The sequence below is a fragment of the Myiozetetes cayanensis genome, unplaced genomic scaffold (assembly GCF_022539395.1).
Source record: "Myiozetetes cayanensis isolate MyiCay16 unplaced genomic scaffold, myiCay2020 scf12, whole genome shotgun sequence".
NCBI lineage: Eukaryota > Metazoa > Chordata > Aves > Passeriformes > Tyrannidae > Myiozetetes > Myiozetetes cayanensis.
In genome coordinates this window covers 4,772,789-4,796,760 of record NW_026086826.1, presented here as the reverse complement: position 1 = coordinate 4,796,760, position 23,972 = coordinate 4,772,789, and the positions used below count along the sequence as shown (strand labels likewise).

Here is a 23,972-nt window from a genome sequence, read left to right as displayed (position 1 = left end):
CAGAAAACTCTGGCTGGTTTTTCTTCGTAAGATTCAACTGGAAATGTTTAGGTGCAATTTATTTTTCGCTACAGTCCTTACTGGATCCGCAGAGATGGGGCTCCAAGCCTCTGTTTCCTCCGTTTCATCATTGTGCTGTTACACTGTGCCTCTTCCCGGCATAAGAGGCTTAGAGCCGGGAAGGAGAGCCCACCGTTATCACTCCAACGCAGAGCACAGAACAATCAGTGCAATTCCAAGCTCTTCATACACCCCCAGCATCAGAGAGACCTCGGGAGCTCAGTAATGGTCCAGATTAATCGCACGGCTCATGTCAAAAACCTAATTATTTATAAATAAATTAAAAAATATTAAATAAAAAAAAATTAAAATCTCCTGCGAGTCTCTTCGCGGCATCCAGCGAGAGGAAACGAAGCCCACCAGGACGAAAGGAAGAAGGTGCCGACAAGCCCAGGACACAGAGTGGCCATCTGACCTGACCTGTCACACAGCCAGCGACGTGGTCCCGACACGCTCCGGCCGAGCCCACAGCAAATCAGAGACCAACTTCTCCTGGGCTCCAAGGAGCAGGAGCAGCCGCGCTCACCAAACCCGAAGGAAAGCTGAAAGCCAGAGGGAGAGATGGCACACTTGAAAGGATTCTGGCAGGAAATCTCAGAGAGCAGCTTGAAAACTCACACGGCGGCAGGAACAGAGCCACTGCTCCCACCCAAAGCCCTGGCAGAGTCACCGGCGGTGCGCGAGGAGCAGCTGCTCCCGGCCGGCGGGGAACACGTGAACCAGCCCCTGTGCAGGAATCAATCCCCTCAACGACAGGCACAACTTTAATCTTGGAAACATCCTTCCCCCCAACTCCCAAGCTGGGTTTCAGCTACAAAAGTCACGGATTCCAGCACTGGAAACAGAGCAGCAGCGATGGCAGCAGCCTGGGGAGCCAGATACTGGGGAGGGAGGGGGAAACGGGAACACTTTCATTAGGAGACAATGTTCCCTCACAGGGTGAGTCTGGCAGTTTGGCTTGAAAACGGCAACTTCAATCAGCTCAAAATCAATTTCATGCTATTAACAAAACCTTCCCAAATAACATCCAGCATTTTTAAGTGTGTATTTCTAAGCATGCAATTTCCTCCCAAAAAAATTTCCAAGTATCTGTCTTTGATAGACTTCAAAAAGTATTTAGGCAGGTGAAGACTGACATTCACAACTGCTCATCAACCAAGTCAAACTCCAGGTGACAACTCCTATCTTCAGACCTTCCCAAGATTCCAATCACAGCAGGAGTGCCCCACACTACAGAATCCCCAACCTCTCAACAGCTACAGCTGCCCAGGAAAACAGACTGCCCAGGCTCAGGGGTAAGGACCAACATGACTGTTCCTTACACAGCCAGAGCCCCTGCCCCCCACACTGTGCCTTCTGAGTAAGACAGCACAGCAAGCACCAAAAGGTACAAATTTGGTATGCTATGTATAATTTTATTATGCTCTTTAAATGAGAACCTGGATGAAGTAGTGGAAACTGGATAATAAGAACGGCACGAAAGACTTTTTCCACTTTTAAATCCTTGATGAAAGCCTCCATAAATTCTTTGTCTCCGAGATTACAGTCTTTACACAACACTAAAATCCCCCTAATTCACCAAATCATTCTCTTACAGAAACAATGCTTTCAAATTATTTTTAAAGACTAATATATGAACAGCAACTGCTTCGGAGCCCCCCAAGAATAATTTGGCACGTTCCACCCCCAGAGCCAGCCCCACGGATCAGCTTAAGAGCAGCAGGTTATTTTTGATCCGCTGCTCGTGAGCTGCTTCTACGCACTCAGAGAAGGACAGGGTGGTCAGAAGAGGCCACCTCTTTCTCTCTCCATCTATAAAAAGCAATCACAAGCAGAAAGCATTGACTGGAGGCATTACTGCTTACTTTATTTCCAGATCCAAATCAGAACAGGGTGCCAAAGTAGCACAACTCCCTTCTCCTTCTCAGAACCATTTTTCATCTGTTTCTAACACTTTGGCTTCCCCACCCTTGGGGCAACAGCACTTGCTCCTGGCAGGGAAATGGCATCGATCCATCTCCAGCAGAAACACTCACCCTCCAAGATGAGCAGAAACAGAATGATACACTCCATTTCTCTGCAGATACAGAAGAAATTCCCACAGCACCTGAGCATGTCAACATGAAGACATAAACCAGCACTAAAGGCCAGAAATTTTCTTTCCTGCCATCAAACTTGATGTTGTTTTCAAGGTCTAAACATTAAAAAGAATACACGTAATTCAGCACATCCTCCCAAAGAAATTCCCTGGTGTGTTTGTGTGTTATTTTACTGTCAGGAAGCTGGGAGTAAGTTTAACAAATTATGATGAAGATTTGTTTAATGAAACACCCTTAGAAATGTCTAGGGCTGGAGAAACTAAGACCCTTCAGAGGTTTGTAAGTAGAAGGGTTGTGCAGAGAAGGAGAGAGAACAAGAGAAAACAAGTCCCACAGTGGACATAAACTGCCTTGAAAAGCAATTAGAAGGCATAAAATCCACCATAAAAGGCTTGAACAAGTCTTTAGCAAACACTGTTATGTTGCTTACCATATTTCATAGAGGTAGACATAAAAATATAAGGTAAATACTACTTTTTACTAGCACCTATCACCATCAAAACAGCAGTCTATAATATTTGATTTATATAAATATGTATTTTTACTGAACATACTCTGTATCAAAATTTTTTTTTCATGTTTCTTATGCCTCCATGTTCTTTTTCCATTTGTACACAGAGTTTAAAGTATATTTCATACAGATCATTGATAGCAGGAAAGAATTAACAAAAATAACTTATATCTGAAGTTAAAAACTGGTTTAGCAAATTTAGTTTGCTGAGGGAATCACTCTTTTCAAATTTAGACATAATGAGGGAAAGCCATATTTCCTCTTCAGCAAATTACTCATTTAGATAGCCCAAAAATTACAGCAACCCACACTAGTGAACCCTGCCTTAGAAACCATGAGGATTTCCAACATAAACCCACGTTTTTCACTAAAAAGCCTGAAGTAAGTCAATAAAGTTCACGTTATAAACAACTACATTTATTATTCATTTCTTATTAACGGGGAACTGAACAAGAAACCAGACGGCTCAAGCGCAACCCCAACTGGATTTAGCGACCGAGGAGGCAACCAGAAGAAACAGAGAGCTGCAGGCTGGGGCTGTGCATCCTGCAGCCACAGTGAGAACTGCACTTTGCAGCCTGGCCTTTTGGGTGCTGAGCTGCTGTTAAACCCAGGAGCACGCAGAGGAGCTGCAGCACCAACCCCGTCTCGCTGCACAGTCCCCACCTCTGTCCTTTCGAGGCTCCACGTGCAGGTGCACATCGAAACCATCTGAAAGCTGAAGCCAACAACACAAAAACCCCATCTCTGTACACGATGTAGCTCCCAAAGAACACAACAGGGTAATGGCTGAAAATAATTAAACCACTTCCACTAATAGGCTGGAGATCAAAGTTTGGGTCTATCACTCCGCGTTCGCTATTTGAAATTAAAGAAAATATTCATGAATGGTAATGATTTCTTTTGTGAACAAAGCACGGGGAAAAACATAACCAATACATTTATATGCATAATTCATTAAAGGAAAACTTTGAACTCTGATTACTGAACCACACCAGAGACAGAATAGAACTACTTGTTCCTTTCCTCATACTATTCAACCTCTTAGCAGCCTACAACTCAGCTGAGTATAATTTCCTTTAGTGTATTAAACATAACTCCCCTACAGAAACACAAACACTTTAAGCATATTTACAACAAAATTGTATCTAAATAATTAGGCATTTCTCTTAATGTCACCCTGCATACAATTCCCCCATCTGTTTTACATGTCTGCTCACTCTGTGCTGATTATTTCAAAATAAGACTGCAAGACATCTAAGGGCAAAGCCATCCTTTACACTGTGCCCATGCTCCTTTCTGCTAATATGGAAACAGAGCCACTCATCAACAGATTTCACAGGCTCTATCCCACCATTCATTCTCTTCAGCTTCTATCCAAGACCTTCTTTAGATGAATTTCCTTCTTTAGGAAAACTGCTCACGCTCTCCTGACAAAAATATTGAGACATGTAACTCCACTCCTTTTCCTGAGCACAAATAAGCACAGCAACTGTTGTTGTCCATGCTTACAATAAGTCCCTGCAGGAAAACAGAGACTACTCATACTGACCCAGGAAATATGAAGCAATGAGAGTCAAACAAAGAAAAAGTTAGAAGCATTGTCAGGAAAAGCTCATCCTTCTCCATTCAGCAATGACAAATACCTGAGCTAATCCACAGGCTAAAATCAAGTCTTCATTCTGCTTCTGGCTGGCTGTAAAACAGTAACTTCCTCCCCAAATATTATTTTTTTACAGTATTAAGTGCACCCCATCCTCCAAACTAGCACACAAAAAAATGCTGAGGGGCTGATGTTTGTATATAACACAGTTGCCACTGAACTGCTGCAAAGGCTGGGGTTTGTGCAGCAAATGGATGCACCTCTTGAGGCTTTCTGGCTCCAAGCCAGATACTTCATCCTCCTGTCAATTCCTGCGTCTGCTTCTGTCGGTGAACAAAAGTCAATGACTGACAGTCAATGAATCAGGACGCAGCTACATCCATAACTATCCCTACTCATCAGCCACAGCACAACAGCAGCTTTTCAGAATAAATTTTACTTTCAGAATTTATTTTTATTTATGAAGTTCACTGTTGATTCAAGCAGATGAAAAGCCTCCAGAAGAATTGTGAACTGCTTACAGTTGTTATCTGTCCTTCTCGACAGAACGGTTCAACAAATTTCTACGTAGTATATGTGTATTTTTACCATATATATACACACATAAATTACAATTATTCCCTTGATATAAATATCTCTAATTCCTAATTTGAAGACTGAGTGGATTTTTTTTTAAACCAAGTAAGTATTCTGATACTGGGATATGAAAATCATGGACATCAACTCCACAAGTCCCTTTTCAGTGAGCCTATAAACTTAATACTACAGCACCAACACAAACAGTATATACTGGTATTTTTATCAATTTTTTATATATATATATATATGGAATTTATATCAGTCCAATGCAGTACTCATTTCTTAAAAGTTAAACTTTTCAAACAACAAGAAATCATTTGGTTCTCAACTCCACTTGGTACTTGACTTGTAATTCCAGATTATCACAAGCAAGTAATGAACTAGACAACACAGTCAAAGAACTTAACACATTTCAATTCTTCATAGAGTTTCAACCTCACTAATAGCTCCCACCTTGTGCTTAAGATTTATGGCCTGGATCTTCTTGACACAGGTTGCTAAATTTCTTCACATAATAATGGCTTAAAAGGCATTCACTTGTCAAGTAATGAAAACTGAAGGTGTTAAGTCAATATAGAAATAAAAGATTCAGTCATTTGGTTTAGTTACTAGTAAAACACTAAAAAACACTACACACCTATGAAGCACTTCATTTGCATCTCAGATATTTCAAATGAAAACACATAAACAGTTTTGTGTCATACCCACCTCCAGACTGGAATGAGGGAAGGGAATATCTCCAGCATCCTCAATTTCAATTCCAAAAGTTTTGTCCAAAAATATCTAAGTTGCATTAACAAAAAACTTACTGGTAACTCACTGCTCCACTATTTGATCAAAGAACCTTCATAATCTTCAAATGACGAACACCACCTGCCTTAGAAACCTCTCAAATCTCGTTAAGCCAGCCTTTGAGGCACACTGGTTAAAAAAAAATACCCCAAACCAGTCAGTGCTTCATGTTCTTTAAATAACTCCCTGACTGGTTTATCATTGTCATATGAACTAAACAAAAAGGTCTGGTCATGCCTCACTGTAAAAAAAAAAAAGACCTTTTGATCTGTTGTATTGTTGAGCCCTGAATCACTGGCACTACACAGCATTTTCCAAACGTTGTTTCTTACACAAAGGGGATAGCTTACATTGGAAGGCTGAAAATAATTTCGCATTAGAACCAGAAACCTGAGGAAGAAAGGTTATATATGCTTTTGTGAGCTTCATGTCCGTAGTCCACAAGCTTTGGGAAACAATTTTAAATCATAATGCAACAGCAGGCAGGACAGAAGCTTTCTCTTTTATATAATGCAATCAATAATGTAATTTCTTCCACCATAAATCTGTAATCATGGCAGAAACTAAGCTCTGTAACACCCTTGAAACACAAATTAGTTCACTAAAATTCTTTAGACATCATAATGCATTTTAAAAAAATTGCTGTTTGTTTAAAGCACATTTTTAAAAGCCCACTTTTCCCAACATGTGCTACTTAATTGAAACACCTCTATCAGACTGCCTGCTCCACAAACAGCTGACCTGCATGGCCCAGGAGCTGCGTGCTTAGACTTCTGTCAACAGACTGTTTGAAGAACACTGATCAAAGTTGTCCATATCACATAAATAATCAGTGACTTCTCTGGAGTCACTTCAGCGATGTCAGTGCAGCAACACTCAACACCACAGCTACTTCCATATCAGGATCAGCTCAAGCTGGTAATTAGAAGTAAGCTTACACTACTACTATTTTTCCTACTACACTTAAGGAAATGAATAGAGGCTTCAGTCTCAGAGAAATCCAAGCCAGCCGTTTCCAAGAGCATGACAGATTCTTAAAAATGCTAACAGGGAAAACAGAGCATCTGCCCATCTAAATTACTTCCACAACTGAACAGCCATATATGCTCAAAACAAACCAAGGGATGAATAAAGAATAATTATACTTACAAGCTTCCTCTTCTGGGGAGACTGAGCTCTTTCTGGAAGAAAAATAAGAATGAAAACCTGAGTTAATTTCACTTGTTATTATATACTACTAATTTATTTATCAATAAACGACTGAGGTGAAATTAATAAAGAGCTGGGCACTTCCCAACGCATGCTCAGTGTAGAACTGCACAGCACTGCTGCTGCACATTCACAGAGCACAGGCTGGGGTACAAAAGTTGCTCATTTTGTCTAAACAGTCATTGCAGTCACAAAAATCATAAGCACTCAACAGAGCACACATAACTTTGAAATTCAAGCCTGAGCACAGATAAGGCACTAATTAATTCTGTCCTACATAGCACATCAGCATCAGACCAAACCACTTCCAGAAGTGTGGAACGCAGCGTGCCTGCAGCTGTGCGGTGTGGCCTCACAATCTCACCAAAAGGAAGAATTAATGTAAGGGAATGGCTTTTGGGGGTTTGGTTTGCTGTTTTGGTGTTGTGTTTTTATTTTGTTTTTGTTGTTTTGAACATACTTGTGTTACATATCATCACAAAAAAAAATCCGAGGCCAAACACAACTGCCACTCATCGGCACCGTTCTGCAGCTCGGCAGCACCAGCAAAGGCAGACGGCGGGCGGGGGGCGTGTGTTAAGCTTTTTATATCAGCTTTTATTTTCTTTTTAAGGTTTTTATTCAGCCCACGAGCACCCCGAGGCGCGGCCGGCGATGGACGCGGCATCCCGAGGGAGCTCCCGGCTCTGGATGTGGCGGCCGGGCGGGGCTGCGCTCCCGAGGGTCGCCGCCAGGTGGCAGCCGCAGCCGCCGCCGGTTATTGGGTTTGATCCCTAAAATCTTCCCTGCCGGTTATTGGGGTTTATCCCTAAAATCTTCCCCTGCCGGTTATTGGGTTTGATCCCTAAAATCTTCCCTGCCGGTTATTGGGTTTGATCCCTAAAATCTTCCCCTGCCGGGAGAGACCTTGGACAAGCCCCCGCTGATCCCGGGCTGCTTCGCCTCGGCTGATCACAGCAAGTGCCAGCGCAGCCGATACCAGCTGGCTGTCATCCATTCTAAGGAAAAATAGAAATAAAAATAAAAAAAAAAATAAAAATCAGCGTTTTCGATGAATTTTTGGGGAAAAAAAGTCAATAGGAAAAACATTAAATCCATAAAATCTGGTAAAATCTCTGTCTTTAGTTACAGTGTTCATGACTGACATGACCGTGTTACTGACAGTCAGTGACTGGTCTGGTCAGTAACGCCTGGGACTTGCCTGCAAGTTTTTCAAAGATACCAAAAAAGTTACAGCCACTAAAACTAATAAATCAATAAACAAATCAATCTTAAACAGGCTGTTATTCTTTTCAAGTATGAGTTCTCCACAATTTGAAATTTCATTACAGTTTAACAGTACCAAGCAAATTTCATGTGTGAATTATCACAAGGCTGACAGCTTACAGCATCGAGAAATAAATTCCTGTCATCAGACAAACTTGTCAAGATCTAATCAAAACACTTCAAGTGCCTAAGATAATAAATCATTAGCATCTATAACAGGTTGTGTGTTTTATATTCTAAAAAAGGTACTTCTTCCACTTTCATTTGTTAGGAAGAATTTCTTTCCAACCATGAAGCCTACGTAGCAAAGGCAGCTTTTTGCCACTGCAAATGATAGATTAATAAATAGGTAAGATATAGGTATTATATATTATTCTGCTTGTGTAGATAGTATAGAATTTACACATGCATACACATCTCTTACATCACATGAGCAGCTGTATTTAATTTATCCTCTTTAAAGAGGACGACACCTTTCGGCAGAGGGCAATTTTTCCATTCAAATTATATATTTCTGCTTATTCCAACGCAGCCCCAGAAATTTTCAGAATGAATGTATAAAGCTCTGGAATGTCATGGTACTGGCTGAAAAAGCAAAACAGTGACCTTTAAGTCTCTTTATCTACCTTCTAGAGGTTTTTTTTTAGCTTTTAGGGTTCATTTTTACAAGCTTTGCTCTAGTCATTAGGGCTGAAAAGTCACTTAGAGAACACTCCCTTGCAGCAGCACAGCTCCAGTAATGGTGACTTACAGACATAGCACCACAAGAAACATGGTCCAGGAACAGGAACGGACAAATCCTGTCCTTTCCTCTACTGAACATTTGTTTGACTCACACAATTATTACCTTTAATATTTCCTATAATATAGGCAATTCAGGATTAAATGCATGCAAGGTTGGAAGGAGGACTGCCCTGGGCTTTGCTCCTGAAAGCTTTGTGCCTTTGAAAACCGTGATCAGCTGAGTTCACAAGCGAGGAAGGAAGCAAGTCCCAGCAGATGACATCTCAATGCAACTGAAATATTATCCTATCCATGGAGCAATTGCCTTCCTTCTGCAGCTCCACCTTGACAAACACAGTGCAGCTGTGGAATCAATAGGCACCAGCTCACATTTAATACCACCGTGGACTTGACAACAAAGAGCACAATCAAAACAATCAATTTTTATACCTGTTGTTCCACTACGCCTCATTTCATATTAGTCTTAAAACCCCCTTCAAAAACCCTAACAACGATACAGCGAGCCCTGTCCCAACCTCCACGGCACCTTTTCTGTCCTCTGGAGAGATGCCAAGGCAGAACCCTCCCAGCTCTTCACCCTTTTCTGCCTCTCCAAAGCAGGGCTGGTAACACAGCACCTACAATCCCCCAAACCAGACCATGAACAGCGGGGCCAAGGCAAAAGTGTCTGAGCTGGATGTTCCACAGCCACGAGCAGCGTGATGACATCCTCTGCTTTTCCCAAATCAGTGGTGAGTTGGTGTCTGAAAAGGTCACATCCCAGAAAGAAAAGGCCTGGAGATGGAAGGAAGGAGAGGGCAGAATGCAGACAACTGATGGCCTGTTTCAGGGCACCTGTTTGAGGGTGGTCACTGTCAGGAGAACACTGCAGGTCTCCAGGGGATCAAGCAGACAACGGAAATGCCTACCAGGGATGGGGATCCACTCACAGGGTGGGGACTCAGCCGTGTCTTAAGATGGCTCAACACTAACGTGTGCAATGGGACAAACTGAGAGTTTACACCTTGACATAACAGGGTAGTTTCAAACATATTGAAGCAGCGCTACAAAAACAACAATTCAGTAATTGTGCAAAACATAAAAGTCCAACAGCGTTTCACAAGCACTTCCCTACAAAGGTTAAACTCTACTCAGAATCAGTTTTATAGCACAGATTAAATGTTTTAGTTAGTAAATTATGAAGGAGGTGGTGTGATTTGCCTGGTGATTTGATGCATACCATAACGGAGTTTGGCATTATATGTCCATGTATCCTGAAAAAATAAATCACATTTGAAGAGGGGAGATAACCAATAAAAGAGTGCTGAGCTGTGACTACCTGGTCTGAAACACTATTTACAGGGTGCAGCTGTAATCCTTTCAATAAGCCAGTTTACCCTAAAGGACATTTTTCATTTCAGACCACCCTTCTGATGAGAACAACACATGAACATGCAAGATTCTAAACTGCCCCTTCCGACAGCACATCTGCCTCCCCGAGCACTTGTGCTGCCAGTAGCTATATTTATATTACCATTATTACTTCAGCCAGCCCCCATGCCACCTGCTCTCTAGGTCAACAATATAACCCTTAAAATAGAGGCTCACATTTATATTTGATTTATATGAAGTGCTAAATAGCACAAGAACATTTTAAAAGATTGGTGCACATTATTCACACAGAACTTTCAGAAGGGGAAATAAAGAACTATTTCCACAGATCCTAAAAAATAAAGAGTGTATTAAATCTTGCAGTACCCAAATGACAAGAACAGACTGTTCTGAAAGTTAATTTTTTTGTATCAGTTCCATATTCCAAGGCATAATTATTAAACATGCAACTTGATCTCTACATGACAAAAGGAGCAGCAAATTTTCAGACAAGTAGTTAAAAATGGATCTTGGGAAAGAAATTCAGCATTGTGGAATTCACAAAAAGCAGATTCAAATACCTGCCTTCAAAAGAGTTCCTTACATTTGTTTCCTTTTATCTTATCACCTCAGATCATGAGGATATAAAGTCAGTTGGACACCGTATCATGGTACAGTTCAGGTTTGACAATGGGACTGAATCCTTATTTTTGAGGCAGCAAGGAAGCTAGGACGGAAAATACATTGGCCAAGTCAAACACCACTTTCCCTGTTTACATAATACATTGTTTAGTGCATAGATACTGAAAAATTTATTCAATTGTCAGCTCTCAGACACCAAAACTGCATCTGAAAACAGGACCGTTTCAGGCGGCAGCAGGAAGAGAGCTGGCTCTTTGCACAGGTGTTTGCACACTGAAATGAAGCCTGGAAATCTATCTGTGCCTTGACCAGCAACACAGCCCACACCCTTTAAACAGACACATTACGCTATGAAAGTGTGAAAAAAACCAGGAGCCCATCACTCAGATTTGTCACTTTCCCTCAGTCTTGTAATTTGTCCTTGAATACGGAGCTGCGCATATGGCACAGACCCACAGGCAAAGTTGGATGCTGGAGTGTGCACTGATGGCAGCTTAAATGGAGTCCTTGCAAATTAAAGGGAGAACCATCGCCACACAGGATGTTCCATACTTCTGCCAGAGCAGACAGCACGATTCCTGAGATTGCCTTTGACCTTGGTTTCTTGCAAGGTAGCTTCGCTGTCCTCACTTGGGACAACAGACAAATATTTTTACAGCTATGAGAGTAAATACGTTTCAGTTAATAAGTTAATATTTCACAGATGATGAAATTCCACTGACAGTCAGTGACCTGGTACCATGCACTGGTGTTTTAATTTTTTTTTTCCTTTGCTGACTGTGTTTGCTTTAGGGTACACTACCAACCAGCAGGGGATTAATTAAATCTCCTTCTATACATAACCATTTGCATTACAGAAATGATATAATGAGGGTTGGAATCTCCAGTTCTGACGGAAAGTACAACTGGCCGTGCAAGGGCAAACTGTAATCCATCCATCAGATTAACAGGAAGGAAAAAAAAGGAAAGAAAAAAGAAAAAGAAAAAAGAAACCCACCCCATAATAAGCTTCTCTTTCTCCTATCAGAATCTGTCAGGAAAAATAATTTCCTTCTTTTCACCATATCATTGTAAATGGTTATTAAATACAGCTCTTCTCAATTTCTCTTTCTAGAAATGATTACATCTGAACTTGTTTTCCAAACTCATCCGTGAAGAATTTTAAACAGCAACACCAACACCATATGTACACTGAAGGTCAGATTAACCTATGGAATATGCCACAGATATTTTCTACAATTTACTGACTTTTAAGAAACTGAATTCAGGATCATACTGTTAGATCATCTGTTCAGCTCCAGAGATACTTAAAATACAGAAAATGAATACCCAAGCTCTTGCCAATACTACTCAAAATATTCAGAGGACACAGAGTTTAATTCCCAGACCTTTCTCTGCACTCTACTGAATTTATGTTTGCCATCACACAAATTCAGGGGTTGCCATGGATGGCTTAGTCCCAGTGCATCTTCCCATATTCCCAGTACCAGCCAAACTGCCTGGAATCCCCTTTTCCTAAGAAATCTCACATTCTCAGTGTCAAAGTGCCACAGCCTTTAGGACAACGTGTGTGGCACAGAATAGACAACAGTGTTGACTACCTGTTCACCCAGAGCTACCCTAAACATACTACAAGTTCAAAGCAAATTAAATTTCCTGTCTGGAGTAGCTCTCTACCCCAACAGAAGTTGCATGCCAGTAAAAATGCCATTTGCAAAGTACATTAACATATAAAACCAAATGGAGAAAAAACCCTCTCAGCTGTTTAACTTACAGGCAGCCCTATTTCTCTAAATATTCAGGATAGATCAGTCTTCCAACCCACAGGTCACGAATCAGCCAATGATGCATTTCATGTTTTTAGATCTTCCAGCCTTTTTCTCCTCTTCAGCTTAGAAATCCCTTCCTAGTCAGCAAAATAAAAAGCCTTTGGATTTATTTCAAATTGGAGTTACTGCAAAAGGAAATAAAGCTAAAAGCCCTTTAAACTTTTAAGCAAAATTCTCAAACACAGCAAATTATTTTCCCTCCCCCGCCAGCCGTTCTGCCTGGGCAACAGAAAGTTATTCCTTTGTAAGCAAAGCTAAGGATCCAGGTCACATCTGTGCATTAACCTGTCAAGAATAAATGCATCCAGAAGCTGCCCACTAACCTTTCATATCACTTAACCTCAGAGCTTTCCATAAGATTTAAGCTTTCGGTTCCTTGACCTAAAATAATTCCAGAATACATCTCAAAACAGGCAAGAATTCACACTTTCCTCAGAATATTTTCATTGCCCACTCCCATTTACATATATATATATATATTTCAGTCAGCTGGGGTGTCTATTCCATATTTTGTACATTACATCATGTTTTCAAGCCCAAAATACAACATTACACATCACACCATGGGCCAGACGGGATCTGCTCGTGGTAACAAACACGTCATGGCTTGGACAGGCAGAGGACAACAAAAGCAGTGGATGCAAACCACATTCCCAAGGGTTGAATGGGGAGTTGCCCAGCCCCAGGAAAAAGCCACCTGCCACAGCTGAGCTGCAGCTTCCACGGGACTGGGCACCCACAGCCCAGGGCAGGGTGGCACCCACACATCCCTCAAGGGCCACAGCAACGAATGACTCAAAGTTTTCCACCTCTCATTTCCTCCCCAGGATTCATTCCCATCTCTGTTACTGGGATCCAGGAGCTCAGGTCACTCTCATTTCACACGATCAGTGAAGCAGCAGCCTCTTTCTTTCCATAGCAAAGACAATGGCTCTCTTCATATTTGATCCCAAGCTTTTCAGCTGAGGTTAAACAGTGGGTGGTATCTGAAAATGCGAGACAACCTCTGAGATCCCTGGTCAGATGGAGAACTGGGATACAGTAACTCAGCTGTTCAATCCTTAGACATCAACAAACTAATTTATTGTCAACTTGATTGTTTTCCTCAAGGTTAAAATTAAATTAAAAAAATTTTAGAACCAACCATACCAGCAGCCTTCTTCAAATACATTTGCCAAAGTTACCTTTAAGTGATAAAAAGCACATAAAAGAATGTTTGTAAGATGTAATTTCATTTCCAGGCAAAGGCAAATTTAAATATTACAGCTGGAATTTTGCAACCCAGAGTCCTAGCTGTGGAGTGGAAGCACAGAAAAAAAAACAGCACAGAAGAAAAAAAGGTGAATTTGCTCTCCTAACAGGTAATCCATAAATTGCGACAGCAGTAGCTCCAGAAGACCATTATGATAACTTATCTCCTGAAATAAACAATAACAGCTACCCAAAATGTGTGTGTGGATCAACAAAAGAAAAAGCAAGATGTGGGTTAGTCCTCTGTAAATAAAAGGTATACTTTGAAACCTGAGAAACACCCCCTAATAAATGCTGCAAATCTTCCTTATGTGTACTTTATTTTTGCACAAATTAGCCTAAGGGAGAAGGAATATTAAGAGGAATAAAGCCCACAGCTTAGACAGCTCATTAATCTTCCTCATTACTTAATTCTAGTTTTACAAGGCCACGAAGCAGATTCCTGATGTGTGAAAGAGCCAGCCCAGCCTTGAACCGCCGTCCAAAATAATGGGGGCGACTGTTCCAAATTCTCTTTCATTTTGCCAGACGGCGCCAGTTTCAGAAATTTAAGTCAAAAGGTCATGTTCTACAAAATTTTGGAAAATGCAGAAAAGAGTGTCATCTTGGAGCCACCCAGGACTGCAGCTGTAATGCTATTGTTAGAAACCGCTCTTAAAATTACTCTGTCTTGACTTGCACCAAAAACTGGGCATGCAAGGATCACAAGGAAACAGTCACAGCTGCTAAAAATGCCAAGAGCATTACAAATTAACAAATCCAGTTTTATTCTCTCCCTTGATGGCTCATACTAATATTAAACCATGATAAAGTCACTTGATATTTCTACTATACATACGTCTACTCCTTAAAAGGTTGTTTTTAGAGGAATTAACAGCTGTCATCAAGGCTACCTGACCACCAAACTTATCCATAAAACTCTTTAAACATCCCTTAAAACTGAACAATCAAGCCCAACATAATTTTGATGAGTCTGGGGACCCTTCTGGTTCATCCCAAGTAGAAGTTAAATAAAACTATGTGCATCTCACAAAAACTCCTGGACAGGCTCATCAGCTCATATCCATTCAGTGCATTGTTAATGCAGACTGTGAACAAAAGATTAACAAATAAATCATATTGAAACACACTGGCATTATATTATACTGAAATAAACTGGGCATTCTTCAACACTGTAGTTGAAGCAAGAAAAGGTACGTGGTCAGTTCAATATTAACATCAGCAGCAAGTCTCTTAAAACAGTCCAAAGGGTTCTGTCTGTTCTGTCAGGCTGGTTTCTCACTGACCCTCCAGCTGTCTGAAAGCAAGCAGGCAGAAATTAAATTTGGCTGTTGTTTTTGAGAGGCATTCCCCGTGTCTCCAACTGCTTTGTCGACGTGAGGCTAACGCTTGTGACACATCAACAGAATTTTATCTTTGTTTATTTCTCAGCTAAATTAGACCAAAAAAATCTGCGTCAGACCAGTCTTGCTGGACAGCTTGGCCAGCCCTGAAATTAGACCAAGTAATAGTAAAGTTCTGGGAGAAAGTTCTGGGGAACAAAGAATTTTTTGTTCCACAAAAACCTTCAACAATGAAGGTGTCTCCCATCCTGTTCTAAAGATGCAGCAAGTCCATTCCACAATAGATCATGTGAAAACACTCTCAGAAATTGAAAGCATAAGCAATCAATTTTAAAGATATTTAGTAATTAGTCCTAAAAGGAATTCCAAGCATATAGAGCCCCCTTGCCTTCATCTAGTTTATGACTGATAGCATCTGTAACCTCACGAGGCATCCATTAAGTTCAGGAGTTAATTACATCTGCTCTGGCTGGACATTATTTACAGAACAAGCAGATGTAATTTTTCATTGCCCAGCTGAGCTGCATGAGGCACTTGAGCTCACCCCTCTCAAATCACTGCTTCTCACAAAAACAGGCAAAGAAGCTCCTGGGTTTTTTTGCAAGGGAAGAGTTACAGGCCATCATCGACTCAGTGAAGAATTCCACATGCTGAGCACCACGGGAAAATTTGGAATAAGAGGTGCCAGCCAGGCAACAGAATTTTAACTTCTCTTTCTGCCCTTAAAAGTGAATAGTCTCTGATATTGCTGATGGCTGCTGAGCTCCAAACTGGAACACAAACCCTTGACAGAAGTGATGGAAGAAAGGGCTCAGTTGATTCACTCCCAGACAATAAATATTTTCTTTACAGAAAAAGCAAACAGCCACAGAAGTTTTACATTTGTATCATGTGTATAGGAAGAAAAATTCATCCCCTAGAAATACAAGGGGATTACAACTTAGTGGGACTCACTTCACAGTTATAACACAGAGCCTATTTGCCACAATTTTTTTATAATTAGTTCTGAAAAGCAACACTCTCAGTGGAAAAAATACCAAATATTAAATTGGAAGATGCTTTCCTATTATCTCTTTCACACATACTTTCAAACAGGTATTTTGTCTGTTTAGGTATATTTAAATTAACCATAAAGACAAACAAACAAACAAAGGCAATTCAATGGTCCTCTCTTGTTTTGGTGAGACAGAACTGCAATAACCACCCACCTTACCCTAATTTTAAAATTATAATCTTGGACTATCTGAACTTCAGGTGCCTGTCATGTCCATATCAGTCAATGCTCTACTGTGGAATATAAAGTGGGAAACCACAAAGTGGTGCTGGGCCAAACCCATGATTTATTTACAGGTTAAACTGAATGTGGGGAAAGTTTTATCCTGGTGCATGTAAGACAATCTTCATGCTTAGAGGAGGCAGAACATCTCTCACAGAACAGCATCTATTGCTTTCAAAATGAAAGAGAGGAGAGCTGGGAACCACAGGAACTGACCTACAACATCCCTGGCCATATTTTTAAGTGACCACATCCAGTCCTGTCCTACATGTATACTCCAAATTCTGCAAATGTGAAGTAAGAGTTTTTGGATCACTAGGATTTCTCCTGTGAGAAAGCATGGGATACATTTAAGCATCTTTCACAGATTTATTTCTGAACAGCCTCACATTTAATACAGTTGGGTAATTCAGGCTTACTCAGTGCCAAGAGATCTGTTTCAGAGTAAACGAAAATTCATCCCCAATTAAAGTACTGGTAAAATACAGGCAGGCACTCCCAAAGCACAGATTTGAGAAACTGCAGACTGTGCATAATGACTTTTAGTTCTGATGGGTGATTAGTGCTCTGTAATGGACTGACAGAAACAGCTGATTCTATTACAAGGACATGTTCTGGCTAGGATTCTCCTTCTGTTGCATTTAAATTATAAACAGGGACCCTCTTGAAAATATATGGAGACAAAAGATACTAATCAATCTCTAAAACTTGCCTTGTGTCCTTTACCATACTTCAAATCAGAACAAACACTGATTTCATCACCAGGAAAAGCCTTCCAGGTACTCAGGACTGTCTGTACTACCATTACTCTTCTCTACAGTCTTCATCCTCTACTCATTTTGGAAGAGACTGCAAGGGGTTTTTTCATTCAGCTGTTGACTTTAAAGTCAGGGTTTAAGGTATATTCCTGTTTGTGTTTGTGGGTGCAGAAGAAATTTCTGAAGTCTTTGCAAGACTTGCAAATTCATCACAAATTGTCACTAAACAGTGATTTTCCTCAGAGAGGTCTTGGGAAGGAACTCTTCCTCAATCTGACAGATCTCACAACATCCAGTTTGATCAATCTCCTCGCTCACACTTGCAGGTTGAGTTCAATGCATGGGTAAAGCATTCAGCTCACAATAGCTTCTGGGGAGTCCAAAAGTCTTTAATATGATATTTTTAACTCAACATCTTTAATGTACTATAGGAGACCTCTAACACCAGAATCAAAGTCTGCGCTCCTCTGATACACAATTTCATAAAACCTACAAAAAAACCCTTACTCCTACTGGAAAGAAAAAGCAGCATGTAAACTGCAAACTACCTAACAGCCAAAGTTTCAGTTCATCAAAGTTAAGTACAAAAGTGCTGCAAGCACCTAAAACCCAGCTGTATACCTCTGCACAAGCCTTCTCATTGTTGGTTTTCAAGTTTCATTGCAATTTTTTTTTTTTTTGCCTATCCCACCCTGCTAACAATCAGCCCCAATTAAATAGCTTTTCTCAGAGTAGAAGTTACAATTCTGATGTGCTGCCATGTACATTAGAGGACTTTCTCTACAAAGAATGTTTGCTGTGGATGACCAAATGCTTAAGTTTTATGATGGTAACTAATGGAAAAAAAAAAAAAACAAACCTAAGACCTTTAACCAAAATTTTTACATTTTTGTTTGAGAGGGACCAAACTACAAAGAAGCAACCAAAAAGATGAAAGTTTAGTGACCATCTGTGAAAAAATAATCTAAATAGTTGCATAGAATGACTCAAGATGTGACTTTCCAATAGCAACCATCTACTTCTGCTCTTTGGTATGAGAAGTTGTCTTCTCCATCAAGAAAAATCTGGGTGTGTTTCCTTTAGGTGTTTAACCCATTAATCCCTATTTCCACAAGGTTTTCTCTCAGCCAGTGACACCCACAAGCTGTACTGGTGCTCACCAAAGTTTCACAAGACAAGTGCAACTTGAGCAGCCAGAACGAAGGATTAGTAAAAGAACTAAAGAGATCCTGTAAGATCATTCACTGCACCCACAAAGAGTGAATTAAATAAAAAGTGAATTAATCCCATTCATTCTCCTCTAAAGTTGAATTCGGCAGTAACTGATATTTTTCAGTTCAATAAAAGAATTTGGAAACTGCTAAAATAGTTCCAACCTGTTCTGATTGCAGCAGGTTCAAAGCTCTTTTCACACGGTTCCCTTTTTCATTTTTCACAATGTAAAAGCACAGCAAAGAAAAGGCAAGGTGTGATGATAAATCCTATTCTTGGGGCTAAAACATTGCTACAAATTCACCACTGCATTTTAAGCACTTCAGTTAACTTCAGAGGAAAGAGAGACCTTCTGACAGGAACCTTTGGGATATAAGGGTTTATTTTTAACGTGGACTTTGTACTTGTTGAATTCAGAATTACAGCACTGGAAAGCAAACCCACCATGTAGTCAAGAAATTACAGATGACTGGTTAAAGGGCAATTTTGTCACATTCATCCATCCAAAGCAATCCCAGTGCAGCTTCTGGGGTTACTCCAGGTTTACATATCAGCTTAAGTGGTGACAATTTAGACCTAACATCTTAAATGGTCTTTTCTCAACTATATGATTAAGAAAAAAAGCATGTCTCAGGTAGCACCATATTTTCACTGTTATTAATTCCACAGTAGCTTCTTAAATAACGAATGATTCCTTCTCTGCCCATCACTTATTTTTATAGAGATATTTATCTCTGAAACAAATTTAAAAATCAGCCTGATATTTATTTAAGAAATATTCTTGTCTCACACAGAGACAAGAATTACCAGAGACCTGGCAGTTTTCCAGATGGAATGAGTCCACTGTCTTACCAGTTGAGCCCCTGAAAAAGTGCCTTGCTTTGTTAACATGGTGTTGGAATATTTCCAGCTGCAGGTAAAGCATCTGAAATCATACTCCTTCCCCTGCCTGAAGCTGTAAGAATCTGCCCAGCATTTATATCTAGAGAGCTTAAATTGCAATGTATAACCTGCTTAAAAAAATAAAATCGATAGACATTATGCCTACTTATTTAAAAAATCAATAGACATTATAGATGAATAAAATATTCTTTTCATTTTTCCCAGTTATTCTAATTGAATATTTATAAGCCTCTCTGGCCAAGTTTAACATTAAACGCAGATGGACACAGAGTATTTAAATGTGTACTGGTTCTAGGCAGCAGAATCTGTACTGTAAAACAAACTTGAAAGAATTATTTGTAAATTATCTATACTAAGGAGGGCTAAACCTTATTTTCAGTCTTAATACTTCAAGTGTTGCTAATTTCAGTATACTTAAATAGCATTTCACTGCCTGTTCAATCCTAGAAATTCATAAAGCAAATGACTGACCAAAAAAAAAAAAAAATTGGTATTTTCAAAACAATATTGGAACCTCACTGCACAAATTTCCATTAATTTCAATGGGAAAAGTGTGAAATTAAGTTCATTGTACTGTCTGAAAATCTCCATCTATGGTTTCCTTCATGCCTAATAGGCTTCTGCTTCATAGATTCAGGTATGCCTATCAAAGCAAATAAGTCTCTGGAGCCTGAGAAATGCAGGGAGCAAAAAAGGGTTCAAAAAGCCAACAGGCAAATAAACAACATAATAGCAAGATGTGGGAAAGGGAAATGAATCTGCCCACAATGCCAGGGAGCTGCCATGTGCAATACTGAGGACAGAGCAAAGCAGAAATTACAAGTGCTTCCACATTCATTCTGGAAGCCTGAAAAATAAAACAAAAGCATATTTGGCACCCAACAACCACCCTCTGTAACAGGCATCCCACACACAGGGTATCTATGGGATAGCATTGTGAGCATCTACTTTTCAGGACTGATAGATTTCGATCTAGAGGCAGGGAAGAGGCTCTGTGCATTAAATTTACCAGGATAAAAAAATATTACAGAAGAAAAGCATCACAGAATCAATTTGGGCAGGAATTCCGGTCTGTAAGAGCAAAAAAATACAGTTCCAGGAGTGTGCTACCAACTCTCAGTTCAAGACAGTGACATCAGGAACAATTAAATTAATTAATCAATTAATTAATAAGGCTGGGGAAGCTGCAAAGTTAGGACAAGTCACAAGAGTGGAAGATTTCAGTCTGGGCCAGTGCTCATTAGGATAAGCCATTGAGAGGTTATTTTGCACATAACAAAATAATTGCTTCCTGAAAAGGCCAATCTGAAGCCCAAGAGATGCTATTTGGGATTTGTCTCCAGCCTTCTACATTCCTTCTGATTTTTGAGTGCCCACAGCAGGGTTCTGTCTTGATTGAGGTGCAGCATTCCTTCAGGGAAGAAGCCTTCAGTCCCAAAAGGCTGGTCAGCTCCCATCACACCTAATCCCTTCTTTTTACACCATTATATCATCCATTACATCATCCACACATGTGGGCTGCTAATCTCTTGTCGACAGGATTCCCACACGTGGAGCTGGCAGGTATTACAGAGAAGGCTATCACAGAAATCTTGTATTTCTGTGTCCCACTTAGCAACCTGAAATTACCCTCAAAGCCCCCTTGAACATCTCACACAGAAATCCATTTAACTGCATTTACTCACAGAGTCACCCTCTATCACAATCAGCTTCCTCTTATCCTTAGGGATCACCTCTGCTTGCAGGAGCCTCCTCAGTACAGAAGGATGAAGTGATTTTGGTTGGAAGGTGGATCTTGTCCCAGGGCTGGGTCCATTCCCAGAGCAGGGCAGAGGCTGCCACAGCTGAGACAGGACTGACCTGCTGTGTCTCTGTAGGTCCCAGCTCTGAGCCCCCCTCCTAAGCTGGTCCAGTTCAGTTACTTTCAGTTTAAAAGAGCAAACCTGTTCTTTTACTGCTCCCTGAACCACCCACGTGCACACACCCACGCTGAAGGCCTGCTCTCTGACCACATCATCGTGTATCTGCAATTCCTGCAATAACTTGAGAACCCTTCACTGAGACACCAGATTTTCACCTGTACCCTATGTTTAACAATAAGTTAGGTATTGGGAGCCAATATTAACTAAGCTTCTCCTTGAAGTGATTAAGATTGCTCTCTTCCCACCCTATTCTAGTTCTATTAAGCAAATTAGAAATAGGTGAGATCTATCCAAGTCTGGTTTGCTGAATTTCTGGAGTTGTTTTAAAATGCTGACTTGAGGCATTCTCTCTCTCTCTCTCTCTCCACTGATGACAGCCAACCTTTTCTCTTGTTCCCTATTCTCTATATAAATTAGAAAATGCTGTTGCACTCCTGCATCTCTGGACAGGTAAGACATTCTCAGATGCTCAGGCAGAACACTGCCTAATGTTTTAGTTGTGTCAAGCATCTTACATGCAGAAGCAGAAAAAAACCCCAAACCAACAACAGAAAACCAACCAAGTGCAGAAGGATCAGGATTAAATTGTTTTATTACAGCAAAATAGTTAGATAAGAGATCCATAAGGGTCTCCTTGAGTGTTCCATTAATCTCAGCATACACTGCAATAGCAGACACTGAACAAGACCAAACGTGTGGATTTCCTATAAATCCCTGGCAGTGAAGGAATTTATTAGGAGACTGGTCAACACAATGCCAGAATCAATATACACACAACTAACTACCCACACACCCACACACAGCCAAACCAGCACCAATTTGACAAAGGACAGAGGAGAAACTGGGAAGACAATGGACAGCTGTAACAGGGGGAAAAAAAGGCAAACAAGCTGTTAGGCAGCATCAAGAACGGGATGGAACATATTATGGAAATTATTATAATGCCATTAGCACAATCAGAAACACATCAGCAGCTATGATGCCATGTCTGGTTCTGGGCATGTCATTCACAAAGACAAATCCCAGGCTCCTGGTTGAGACAGCTCACTGCTATTCTTGAAATTCATTTTCCTATGTAATACACACTTGAGCCTGAAACTAGAAAATAGACTCCAAGCACCAAGGAGTAAGTTTTCAGAAGAGAGGAAATAACTTGTCTTTCTAGCCAGAAGAAGAGAGGTAGCTTCAAATGTTTGCAGTGTGACAGCACAGGCATTGAGCAGTGCCTTCCACAGCTCAGCAAGGAGCATCTCCAGTCCAGCTAAAATGAATATTCAAACGCTGGCAGCCATCATTCCAACAAAAGAAGTCTTTGGCTGCAGCAGGAGAGTCTCTTGGATTCATTGAGCAAAATCCAGTGAGAATTCCCATGGGAGGAAAGCTACTCACAACAAAGGACAATGTTGGCACAAGAAACAATGCACACAAATAGGTGTTAAGTGTGCTCAAAATGGAAATTAAAGTTTCTAATTTTCAGAAGACCACGCTTCTAAAACAATAGAAATGAAGTGCCTGCATTCTCTGAGGTCCTCAAAAGATACAACTGGACAGTGATACACATTATTTCATTAGTATGGATACATACACAGAATTTCTAGGAATATGCAGACACAAAGAAATTCTGTTTCCCTGGGATAAATGGAAAGCTCACACCTTTTCATTTGTACATACACAAACTTCAAAGACACCACATGAGCACGTTTTGTTCCAACGGACTGATGCAGCACAGGTTGCAGCATTGTTTCTAACACCTTCTTTTACAACTGACTTCTTTCTTTGGAAAACAAAAGGCTTGAAAGCCACAGGTGTCTGGAATGCACTTTCTAGATATGCAGTTTATGGAAGCATTCAAAACACCCTATGAGATATAAATATATATATATATATATATGTATATATAGCAGACCAACTGTGAAAGATCAGCACAAGAGGAATTTTCCTAATCTTCTTAAGGACAGGATTTTTTTTTAGTGGCAACATGGCTGCTGCTTTATGTCTGTGCTTCCCTGTCCTAAGCCTGTTTGTTTTGTGTTTTCTGTTTAGTTTGGTTCTCTGGGGGGGCTTAATACTTTTCTGCTGTTTTGTCTTCATGGTAGGATCACTCTATTATCTGATTTTACGGCTGCCGTTGCCATTTTCTGTGGGAGCGCTTTTTTGTTTGTTTTATGGCCCACCTTCAGTGAATCCTCTCTAGTTACAATCAACCTTTTTTGGCTTTTTAACTCCACTCTGTTGGTCTACTGCACGACAAGTTGCTTTTGAGGGATTAGCTGCAAGACCATCAGCCCCGACTTCCAGCAAAGGACGACTACAGAAGGATCTGTCTGCTGTGGGTACACAGAAGTCTCAGCTGAAATACTTCTTAAGCCACAAATGTGTCGTTTTGGATGGAGATGGAGCCAAATCACCACATCTTTTCCCAAGAGGATGCACTCCAGGAATAGGAATGGGACTGCTGAAGACGACACTGTGGATCAGAATGTTTTCCAGGAGAAGCAAGAGCTACCAAGAATCCATTTGACTGCCATTCCCTCAGCAACCATCAGGAGCTGTTATTTCAGGTTTTTGCATCTCTAAACTATAAGGCTTTCCCCATAGAAACAGGAATTAGCGCCTTTAAAGT

At 40.5% G+C, this 23,972-nt stretch overlaps 1 protein-coding gene across 3 annotated transcripts in view; it reads right to left on the bottom strand.

Moving 5' to 3' along the window:
• Positions 1 to 23,972, bottom strand: part of MAST2 (microtubule associated serine/threonine kinase 2) — a 184,635-nt gene that overhangs the window by 98,941 nt on the left and 61,722 nt on the right. For all 3 annotated transcript variants that reach the window (XM_050307179.1, XM_050307178.1, XM_050307180.1), the window contains one exon: positions 6,794 to 6,825. In XM_050307179.1, coding sequence (XP_050163136.1) covers positions 6,794 to 6,825 — 32 coding nt within the window. The remainder of the gene's footprint in view (positions 1 to 6,793; positions 6,826 to 23,972) is intronic.